Source organism: Corythoichthys intestinalis, chromosome 6, assembly GCF_030265065.1.
Source record: "Corythoichthys intestinalis isolate RoL2023-P3 chromosome 6, ASM3026506v1, whole genome shotgun sequence".
NCBI lineage: Eukaryota > Metazoa > Chordata > Actinopteri > Syngnathiformes > Syngnathidae > Corythoichthys > Corythoichthys intestinalis.
The window spans coordinates 11,544,373-11,556,396 of NC_080400.1; the positions used below are offsets into that span (position 1 = coordinate 11,544,373).

At 37.3% G+C, this 12,024-nt stretch overlaps 1 protein-coding gene across 5 annotated transcripts in view; it reads left to right on the forward strand.

The window, feature by feature from the left end:
- LOC130918015 (ryanodine receptor 1-like) overlaps window positions 1-12,024 on the forward strand; it is a 209,063-nt gene that overhangs the window by 137,844 nt on the left and 59,195 nt on the right. For all 5 annotated transcript variants that reach the window (XM_057839859.1, XM_057839856.1, XM_057839860.1 and 2 more), the window contains 3 exons: window positions 8,030-8,200; window positions 8,272-8,331; window positions 9,543-9,677. In XM_057839859.1, the coding sequence (XP_057695842.1) occupies window positions 8,030-8,200; window positions 8,272-8,331; window positions 9,543-9,677 (366 nt within the window). The remainder of the gene's footprint in view (window positions 1-8,029; window positions 8,201-8,271; window positions 8,332-9,542; window positions 9,678-12,024) is intronic.

Below are 12,024 nucleotides of genomic sequence, written 5' to 3' on the forward strand. Positions count from 1 at the left end.
TTAATAATGACCATTGTTGATGTGTGGCTAACATGTCTTACATACAGGCTTTAACATAACATCGTGTTGTGGAGTGATGAGGGTGTAAAATTAGGGTGACCATATTTTGATTTCCAAAAAAGTGGACACTCAGCCCGGCCTCAAGATACTTGAATTTTACTCGAAGTTCACTCAAAGACGCCTATATCACTTTAATATATTTAAAGTGTGCCCCCTCACTCTGGATGGAAAAATGCATTTTGAAAAAAATAACAATAAATAATGACGAGAAAAAAAAATGTGTATGTATATATATATATATATATATATATATATATATATATATATATATATATATATATATATATATATATATATATATATATATATACAGTGCCTTGCAAAAGTATTCAGCCCCCTTGAATCTTGCAACCTTTCGCCACATTTCAGGCTTCAAACATAAAGATATGAAATTTAATTTTTTTGTCAAGAATCAACAACAAGTGGGACACAATCGTGAAGTGGAACAACATTTATTGGATAATTTAAACTTTTTTAACAAATAAAAAACTGAAAAGTGGGGCGTGCAATATTATTCGGCTCCCTTGCGTTAATACTTTGTAGCGCCACCTTTTGCTCCAATTACAGCTGCAAATCGCTTGGGGTATGTTTCTATCAGTTTTGCACATCGAGAGACTGACATTCTTGCCCATTCTTCCTTGCAAAAGAGCATTATGAAAACCAAGGAACACACCAGGCAGGTCCGAGATACTGTTGTGGAGAAATTTAAAGCCGGATTTGGATACAAAAAGATTTCCCAAGCTTTAAACATCTCAAGGAGCACTGTGCAAGCCATCATATTGAAATGGAAGGAGCATCAGACCACTGCAAATCTACCAAGACCCCGCCGTCCTTCCAAACTTTCTTCTCAAACAAGGAGAAAACTGATCAGAGATGCAGCCAAGAGGCCCATGATCACTCTGGATGAACTGCAGAGATCTACAGCTGAGGTGGGAGAGTCTGTCCATAGGACAACAATCAGTCGTACACTGCACAAATCTGGCCTTTATGGAAGAGTGGCAAGAAGAAAGCCATTTTTCAAATATATTCATAAAAAGTCTCGTTTAAAGTTTGCCACAAGCCACCTGGGAGACACACCAAACATGTGGAAGAAGGTGCTCTGGTCAGATGAAACCAAAATTGAACTTTTTGGCCACAATGCAAAACGATATGTTTGGCATAAAAGCAACACAGCTCATCACCCTGAACACACCATCCCCACTGTCAAACATGGTGGTGGCAGCATCATGGTTTGGGCCTGCTTTTCTTCAGCAGGGACAGGGAAGATGGTTAAAATTAACAGGAAGATGGATGCAGCCAAATACAGGAACATTCTGGAAGAAAACCTGTTGGTATCTGCACAAGACCTGAGACTGGGACGGAGATTTATCTTCCAACAGGACAATGATCCAAAACATAAAGCCAAATCTACAATGGAATGGTTCAAAAATAAACGTATCCAGGTGTTAGAATGGCCAAGTCAAAGTCCAGACCTGAATCCAATCGAGAATCTGTGGAAAGAGCTGAAGACTGCTGTTCACAAACACTCTCCATCCAACCTCACTGAGCTCGAGCTGTTTTGCAAGGAAGAATGGGCAAGAATGTCAGTCTCTCGATGTGCAAAACTGATAGAAACATACCCCAAGCGACTTGCAGCTGTAATTGGAGCAAAAGGTGGCGCTACAAAGTATTAACGCAAGGGGGCCGAATAATATTGCACGCCCCACTTTTCAGTTTTTTATTTGTTAAAAAAGTTTAAATTATCCAATAAATTTTGTTCCACTTCTCGATTGTGTCCCACTTGTTGTTGATTCTTGACAAAAAATTAAAATTTTATATCTTTATGTTTGAAGCCTGAAATGTGGCGAAAGGGTGCAAGGTTCAAGGGGGCCGAATACTTTTGCAAGGCACTGTATATATATATATATATATATATATATATATATATATACTGCAGACCCATGGAAAGTCCAGTCAATACACATGCACACAGTAAGCTATGTGCCAACTAAACATTTTTATAAATTACTATCGCGACAATTGTCCTTGACAAATTGTTATTCCCATTCAATTGATATTCTCATTCAATGTTCTAGATTGCACACAAACAATAACCCAAAAAAACTGACAAACTATTCAACTAGTATGTTTCCAAACGTAGCAGTCAAAAACTACGTTTCCCATAATGCCTAGCGTGGTTTAGCTTACTGATACTTAGCTGAGGCAAAAATCAAACTTTGCTACAAAAGTTTACAATCATCGGCAGCGCAACGATGCAACACCAAACAGGATTTTACAGTCAAAGCTCCGACAGAAGTCAACAGTTGCCATTATATACGTATTTATCATAAAAAACCTAACAACTGGGCAGGCATTGTGGCCAATTCGTCAACCCAGTAGATTGCGGTAATGCCTCATGATAGGGGTAAACTGCCAACAAAAACAAGAAGAACTACTCCTTCCCTCCCTTCTAGTAGGAGCCATGTCAACTGCTGCCACCCAGCGGCCGGGAGGATTCTAGTCAAATTGGTCCCGTGAAAAATCATAAAAACCGGACATTTTTATGAATTTATAAAACCTGCCGAGGATACCACGTGAAAGTAGGACTTGTCCGGGCGAAAGAGGACGTTTGGTCACCCAATGTAAAATAAAAACTTAATAATGCTAACTATCAATTTTAGCTCAGTAGGCATTGCTGGATAAAACACCAAGTAGCACTGGTCCCTAATGTGCTCCAATACTGCCTGTATCATACATTTATTTTGAACACTGCAAAAACTCAAAATCCTATCAGGACTTACAGTTTAGACTAACTTAGAACTTAATTAGAACTTAAAAATGGCTAGACACAAATAGAAATTCAATTGAAACACCTCGGAAAAAATCGTAACTTTTAAGTGATGTTATCAAGCATAACGGCATTTTTAGGTGTATATATATATTTTTTTAATAAGATCTAAAGGTTTTTGAGTGAAAGCAGTGAATTAGTCTTTTTTTTTAATTTTTTAAAATTCTAGTTACATCTGAGATGCAATTGTTGGCTGTTTTCAACAATATACATCGAAAATAAAGACATTGATTGACTGAAGATGGTTCAAGATTAGATGAAATGTCTTGTTTTCTCATGTATATTTATAATTGCTCTAAAAATATATTTGTTTTATCCGATTACTCGATTAATCGATAGAATTTTCAGTCGATTGCTCGATTACTAAAATATTCGATAGCTGCAGCCCTAATGCAGTTATTGCAATTTTGTCGTTTTATCACAATAGATTGGTTTATTTACATTTCAAAAACCAGAAGCCATTCATTTACGAATGTGATTGCACTTTAGTTTACATATTTAAATGTTCAGATATTAAGATTTGAATGAGGCAAAATAACATGCTTTTTCTCTCAAATATATTCTTATAATAATTTGTTTCGGATGTACTGTAATTATTTTCTGTATAAAAATTAATTTGGTGTTCAAAAAGTTTTTTCAAACTTGAGTCTTGAAAAAGAGGGGGTCGTCTTATAATCAGGGCCGTCTTATATTCGGGCTGATACAGTATATTGCACTGTACGTGTGTGTGTGATCAACATTGAGGTAGCTTATAGTGATCTAATCAGAAAGTTGCTAGGCTAGGAAAGTTGAAATGGTGCTTTTGAGGAACAACTAATCCAAATTTTTTGCCATGTACCACTTGTGCGCATGTTGTGCTATGGCGCATGATGTGAATCTGACCATCACACAGTAACTTTTCTTCTTCCACTTTGTCAATATTTGGGTGAAATTTCCCATGTGTACTCTTGACGCTTTTCAAGTGACTTTAGACCACTTCCATGTTGCATGTAAAAAAAAAAAAAATTATGAAAAAATTATGTTTTAACTTTACAATTTTTTTAACTTTAATATTTTGTTTTTTTCCTCACAAAATTTGATTTCAACTCACTTCTCCAACTCCTTGCTTACCGAAACAAAGTCTCAAAGTGAGTTTTGCGTTGTATTTTTTAAGGTTTCAACAGTGTTTTAAATTTTTTAAAAATATTTCTCATTTCGTTTGATTTTCATTGATTTACTTAGTTTTAAATAAAAAAGAGCCAAAAGGGAGAACCGAAAATATTCTTGTTTTATTTCTATTATTTGTATTTATTTACATGTGTTTATTATTCATTTAAAAAAAAAAAGTATATTCATTTTAGGGGTGTCAAAATTATCGCGTTAACGGGCGGTAATTAATTTTTTAATTATTCACGTTAAAATATTTGACGCAAACAACTAGCACAAACGTACCACGAACAAATGGCACCCCCTTCAGGTCCATTTTTCTTTAAATGGGGGACTGTGAGTCATGTTATTATTCTAAATTAATTTCTCAAGCCTCCCATTTATTGGGAAGGGGTGTCATTTGTTTGTACTATGTTTGCACTAGTTGTTGGGACACCCCTTAGTTGCAAGAATTGGTACGCTCCGTCAGCCGATGGAGTTGGATATGGAAAAGCTATGAGTGACATCATCACTCGAAATTAATATCTCAATACAGGTAGTCCCCGGATTACGAACTAGTTCAGTTCCTACAATGGCGACGTTACCTGAATTTCCGCGTCAGTCGGAATTAACCTTTTAAGTACCCCATTTATACCCCCAAAATCTCAAAATAACTATCCAAAAACATGTATTATACGTCATTGTACTGTCCTCGCCAAGACGTTGGACCTAAGTCCTAGCTAGACAGCAAGCTAAGCTCCGAAATGGCGATGTCAGACGTCCTTGCGGTATACTGACTTTATTCAACTGCTCATGACATCAACACTTGCAGAATAAAACTAAAATAAAAAACGAAATCAAGGCAGTTTCATCTTTAATAACAGTAATTCACAAATTTTCATAGATAACTAACTGCTAATACAGCAATAGCAATCCACACAAATGATTAGCATCTATCAGTTAGCGTCCACAAATCATCAAAAACAATCACATACACTCGGCCCAGTAAAAAGCACAATGAACAGTACTAAAGGTGTTATATACAGGTGTTTCCTCTGCGGATGCTTCACAAGCAACAAATGTGAGAGCAGGCTTCCAGTTCTAATCACTCGGCTGCGCGACTAGCTTCTTCTTGTGTGCGCGTGCGCATTTCTTCGTGAGCGCAAATACATTCTTCTTTATGTGTATGGCGTAAAACACTCAGGTGACTTGAAGTTCCGCTCTGAGACCCCCAATTTGGCCATATTTCAAAATTGTTCTATACGCATGTGTGATACATCACTGGAAAGCTTAAAATCTCAATTTTCTGGGGCAACAAAAATTTTGAGCAAGAGGGCATTTAAAAAAAAAAAATTAATAATAATAATTAACAGCAAAACCCTAATTGGAGGTGAGAGCAGAATTAAAGACGCTACGATTTTAACAAGATATTATCGTGTACTTACCTTGTTTCGATCCAAAAACTCCATGTAACATGTATCACCGAGTGTCAAGACACAACTGTGAATGGCCACAGCCGGATTTTGGGGGGATTTTATGGGTGAAACATGGTCATATACTAAGGGTCGTGATGCAGAAATCGCGGACAATGAGTGGTTGAGATTTTTTTTTTTCATATAGTTACCCTTTTAAATGTTATTTTTCCAATTTTTTTTTGTTTGGATCGATTCTTTATCATCTAACATATCGGGGAAATGAGACAGTAAGAAAAAAAAATATATATATATACAATTAAGCGATAGTTATGAGGTAGATATCCGTGACTTTTTTACAGACGCCAAATTTTTCATTGTGACATAATTAGTTTAAAAATTTAAAATATGCGAGTGAATAATTTTATAAAGTCGTTTTTTTTTTTTTTTTAACTAAATATTAGACATCAATTAATGATTGTAAGCTAAAAATGACAGACATTTTGAATAATAAATATAATTACTTACCTTCGTTTTATGACTAGGTTAAACAGAAGCAGTTGCGCGACGTCTGTAAACAGGGGTTTTCAGGGTAAAACGGACAAATTAAAATAGTTCGGGGGCTTAAGTGCGCCATGAATCTGCTATGGCAGCATATAGACATATTGTTCTATCGAACACAACAGTTCTTTTGGCTTAAAATTAGTGATGTTACGCTCGAAGCAGACGCTTGAGACAAGTGTCGAGCGCTCGCGGCAGAAGTGTCACAAACCAGTCGTCCCGATGTATCGCTGGATCCGATGGAACAGCTAGTGACGTCACGCTCGAAGCAGACGCCCAACAAGTGTCGAGCGCTCGCGGCAACAAGTATCCCGATACGTTGTACCGATGTCTCGCTTCATTCAGTGGAAAATCATCTGGCTGCGGAAGCGAAGCGTTGTGACGTCACACGCGTGTCGGCCGTGACCGTCAACGTGTCACTCATAAGAAGGGGAAATATTCCTCAAAACTTTGTGGGTTGTGAGGAGGAGAGCTTTTGCGCGCGTTACGTCATATTGAGAACCAGGGAGAGTAAGGTGAAGTTAGATCAGATTACACATTAGATTAATTTGCAATTTCATTGACACACTATACGCTGATTTATATAATACGCACACACACACACAAGTTTGTTTTTGTGTCTGTCAGTTTTTGTGTCTGTCAGTTTTTGTGTTTGTTTGTCTATCTGCCAGTTTGTGTATTTGTTCGTGCCATGTGAGAGAATATTCTCAAAAGCTGGAAGTGATTAGCAAAAAGAGTAACCAACTGAAACCAAATGCTGCTGAGATGATTTTGTTTTTATATAAAAATGTGTGAAGCACCCAAATCCCCATCCCAGTGTCACTATAGCATTCTATACACCAACCATCAAGAGTTCTCTATTGGCACAAGCATTTCCGTTTTTCATTTAAAAGTAACACAACAGCTTTTTTTGTTTTGTCATCTGGGGTAAGAATAAAAAAGAAATTTCAGGCCAGGAATCGGACGCACTACTGTTTGCACAGAAGTCAAGGTATAAAACCATCGTTCCACCCACAGGTTTAGTAGTTCGAGTGACACTTTGTAATTTGGTTATATGAAAGTTGAATATAGTTTTTTCCAGCAGATGTCACCACACCGAATTGTGTCAAATGCCTCATAGCACTGAACCATTTCACCACATTTGCTTCAGTGGTACAGAAAGCAGTGGTGAAGCAGTGTCGTGACTCACCACGCTGATTCGTGGCAAATGCTTCATAACACTGAACCATTTCGACACATTGCTTGATATTGATTCACTGCTTCAGAAATCTTCGGTTTCTCCATCACTACTTAAAATACAGCAGTTTATTTTAAAGAGGGGTGCAAGAGCAGAAACTGCTTTTTCAGTCTTGTCTGTGTTTTCCGCCGTATATATGCGCTCTTACTTGTGTGTGGAAGTACTACCTGCTCTACGCTTCCTGCGCCAATGTAAAAGCATGCATCACAAAACAAAAGTCAACATTATTTAAAAAAAAAAAAAAAACTGGAGATAACTTGGCGGAGGAGACTCCGGTATCGTGAAGTCGAAATCACGTAAGTCGGGTACGTCGTAATCTGGGGACTCCCTGTATCTATAAAATGATTACAGCACAAACAAATTTTTTTTTTTACAAACGTAGCATAAACAAATGGCACCATTCATGGTCCATTTTACTATAAAAAGGAGCTGCGTGACGTCATCACTCAAAATTACTATCTCAATATCTCAAAAACAATAGCAACACAAACGACAATTTTTACAGCACAAATGAAGCATAAACGACTGACACAATTTTTAGCCATTTTTAGTCGAAATGGGGGGGTTGGTTGACCTCAGATTGACTATAAAAGAATTGTAAATATCACAAAAACGATAGCAGCACAAACGATTGACATCGTTTTTATATAAATTTGCGGCTGTTGGGGGGCAATCTTCACGGAGGTCATTTTGGATTGAAGTCTAGTGCCGTCAATGGCACAAAAGTGTACACAGTGGTCTTAAAGTAACATTGAAAAGCATCTCCAATGCTAGGCTGGCATGAACATTCGGTCTTCTCCACTCTAGTCTGGAGGGTCCGAGCAGGAGCGCACCAAAAAGAAACGTCGAGGGGATCGCTACTCGGTGCAGACCTCGCTTATTGTTGCGGCCTTGAAGAAAATGCTTCCCATCGGGCTCAACATGTGCTCACCCGCGGACCAGGAGCTCATCAACCTGGCTAAAATCAGATACTCGCTGGTACTGTGACACGTTTTATGTCACTTCATGTATGAAAAAAATGTGATAAAACCTTGTCCCCACCTTTATAGAAAGACACAGATGAAGAAGTGAGAGAATTTTTGCACAACAATCTCCATCTCCAAGGCAAAGTAAGCCATTTGTTCATATACAACCATAAGCGGATTTTAAGGGGGTCCAGGCCCCCCCGGTTGCTGAAAAATGTAATTGCATGAATTTGAATTTCCTTTATATATAAAAGTTGTAAAGCAATAAAACTGCAACAAAAATGAATGAAATGAACAAAAAAAAATTTTTTTTTAAGGGGGCAAAATTATTTTTCGAACAGATCATGCGACGAGCACCTTAGACGGTCATTTGCTTTGCATATAATAATAAAAAAAATTTAAAAAATAGGGGAGGGCAATTTCATTTTTCAAATGATTTTTTTCTTTGAAATTTTTTTTTTTTTTTTTTGGTTGAAACAACTTTTTTGGGATTGAATGATTTAGACACAAATGTCCTACACATAATATGGCCCAAACACGAAAAGGATTGCTTCAATCAAATAAAACTTTCAATGAAAAATTAAGTGTTCAAATGCAAATTTTTCAATCTCAAATATTTTTTCGCATTCAAAAACATTTTTTTTTACAACTGAAATGTTTCTTTTTTTTTTTTGATTGAAGTGTTTTTTTCTTTTTGAAAATGTATTTTTTTGAATCAACTTATTTTTTGATTGAATAATAACGACAAAAACATTCTAGCCAAAATGTGGCCCAAACACAAATCAACATTACTTAAGTTCAATCAAAAAAAAAAAAAAAAAGATCAATTCAAATAGCTTTCACATGCATTTTTTTTGAGTTTCGAATTTATTTTTGCATTCAGATTTTTTTTATTTTTTATTGAAGCGACATTTTTTTGATTGAAAATATATATTTTGATTGAAGCAGCTTTTTTTCTTTTTTTTTTATTGATGCAAATTTTTTTTTTTTGATTGAATAATAAAGACACACATCTACCTCCATATGGCTCCGCCCGGGGGTATACAATTTTTGACTGGGGTAACTACGTTGGCACGACACCAGCGGGCATACCATAATCAATGGTTGACGATCTTGCAAAAAAGTATTGCCTAAGCAGCCTGATTTACAATTCCCCTCAAGAATAATGGGAAACAAAAAAAAACGCTCATTCTCAACTTATTATTATAGATATGGTTTTAAGTTCATTTTATTGCTGACACTGCGTTTTGAGGTCATCAACATGTTGTGCCCCCCGGCCCCAAAAGTCAAACTCTGCCTATTTATACAACCGTAATAGTGAACACATGAAATAAATGCAAATGTGTGATCTTCAGGTTGAAGACCCAGCAATGCGGTGGCAGATGTCCCTGTACAAGGAAATGTCCGGAAAGGCGGAAGATGCCGAGGACCCGGAAAAGGTGGTCAAAAGGGTGCAAGAGGTGTCAGCGGTGCTTTATCATATTGAGGTGGTAAGTTAAAAAAAATGTTTTTTTGCTGTTGCTGGGGTGTCATTAAAAGTTGTTGAATCGATCTTCTCTATCTTGTTCACTCTGTGTATGACATTCTATAGAGTAGGGATGTCACGGTAGCGCTGTGCAATTTGAAAAAAATCTATCACGATTTGGGCAGTTTTATGTAGTATCACAATATCGATATCCCAAGATATAATGTATTTTTAAAAATTATTTGGTGAAGAATTGTACAATTATGAAAGTTTTTGGTTGAGGTCGACCGATTTTCAAAAGCTGATACCAATTTTTAAAAAATTCAGCCAATTGCCAATGTATAAAGGTCATTTAATAAGCTGATATTTGAGGCAGACAATAAAAACTTAAAGCATGTTGATTATAAAAGACAATTGAAACAGTCATTCATTGTATGAATGTGCAGTGGGGCAAATAAGTATTTAGTCAACCACCAATTGTGCAAGTTCTCCTACTTGAAAAGATTAGAGAGGCCTGTAATTGTCAACATGGGTAAACCTCAACCATGAGAGACAGAATGTGGAAAAAAAACCTGAAAATCACATTGATTGATTTTTAAAGAATTTATTTCCAAATTAGAGTGGAAAATAAGTATTTGGTCACCTACAAACAAGCAAGATTTCTGACTGTCAAAGAGGTCTAACTTCTTCTAACGAGGTCTAACGAAGCTCCACTCGTTACCTGTATTAATGGCACCTGTTTTAACTCATTATCGGTATAAAAGACACCTGTCCACATTCTCAGTCAGTCAGACTCCAAACTCCACGATGGCCAAGACCAAAGAGCTGTCAAAGGACACCAGAGACAAAATTGTAGACCTGCACCAGACTGGGAAGACTGAATCTGCAATAGGTAAAACGCTTGGTGTAAAGGAATCAACTGTGGGAGCAATTATTAGAAAATGGAAGACATACAAGACCACTTATAATCTCCCTCGATCTGGGGCTCCATGCAAGATCTCACCCCATGGCGTCAAAATGATAATAAGAACGGTGAGCAAAAATCCCAGAACCACACGGGGGGACCTAGTGAATGACCTACAGAGAGCTGGGACCACAGTAACAAAGGCTACTATCAGTCACACAGTGCGCCGCCAGGGACTCAAATCCTGCACTGCCAGACATGTCCCCCTGCTTAAGAAAGGACACGTCCAGCCCCGTCTGTGGTTCACGAGAGAGCATTTGGATGATCCAGAAGAGGACTGGGAGAATGTGTTATGGTCAGATGAAACCAAACTAGAACTTTTTGGTAGAAACACAGATTCTCTTGTTTGGAGGACAAAGAATACTGAATTGCATCCGAAGAACACCATACCCACTGTGAAGCATGGGGGTGGAAACAGCATGCTTTGGGGCTGTTTTTTCTGCAAAGGGACCAGGACGATTGATCTGTGTAAAGGAAAGAATGAATGGGGCCATGTATTGAGAAATTTTAAGTGAAAATCTCCTTACATCAGCAAGAGCATTGAAGATGAGACGTGGCTGGGTCTTTCAGCATGACAATGATCCCAAACACACAGCCAGGGCAAGAAAGGAGTGGCTTCGTAAGAAGCATTTCAAGGTCCTGGAGGGGCGTAGCCAGTCTCCAGATCTCAACCCCATAGAAAATCTGTGGAGGAAGTTGAAAGTCCGTGTTGCCCAACGACAGCCCCAAAACATCACTGCTCTAGAGGAGATCTGCATGGAGGAATGGGCCAAAAATATCAGCAACAGTGTGTGAAAAGCTTGTGAGAGTTACAGAAAATGTTTGGCCTCCGTTATTGCCAACAAAGGGTACATAACAAAGTATTGAGATGAACTTTTGGTATTGACCAAATACTTATTTTCCACCATTATTTCCAAATAAATTCTTTAAAAATCAAACAATGTGATTTTGTTTTTTTTCCACATTCTGTCTGTCATGGTTGAGGTTTACCCATGTTGACAATTACAGGCCTCTCTAATATTTTCAAGTGGGAGAACTAGCACAATTAGTGGTTGACTAAATACTCATTTGCCCCACTGTATAAATTAGAATGTTTTCGTGTGCTACTTATTGTTTAACCTTTGGCCACTCGGTGATGCAAATTTACAAAAAAGAAAGATCATCACCCAAACAGTGAACGTTAGTTATCACATTTTATCAGTAAAATATCAGCTGATATCAGTCAAGCTCTCAAAATTAAAAAACAAAAATCATCACCCTAACAATGAGCATAAGCGTTATCTTAAAACTGTATATCGGCTGATATCGGCCAGTTTTGAAACAAAGTCCATATATTGGTCTAATATAACGGCAAGCCAATATATGGCCTAGGTTTTGTCATATTCAATTTTAGGTTTTGCCCAACAAT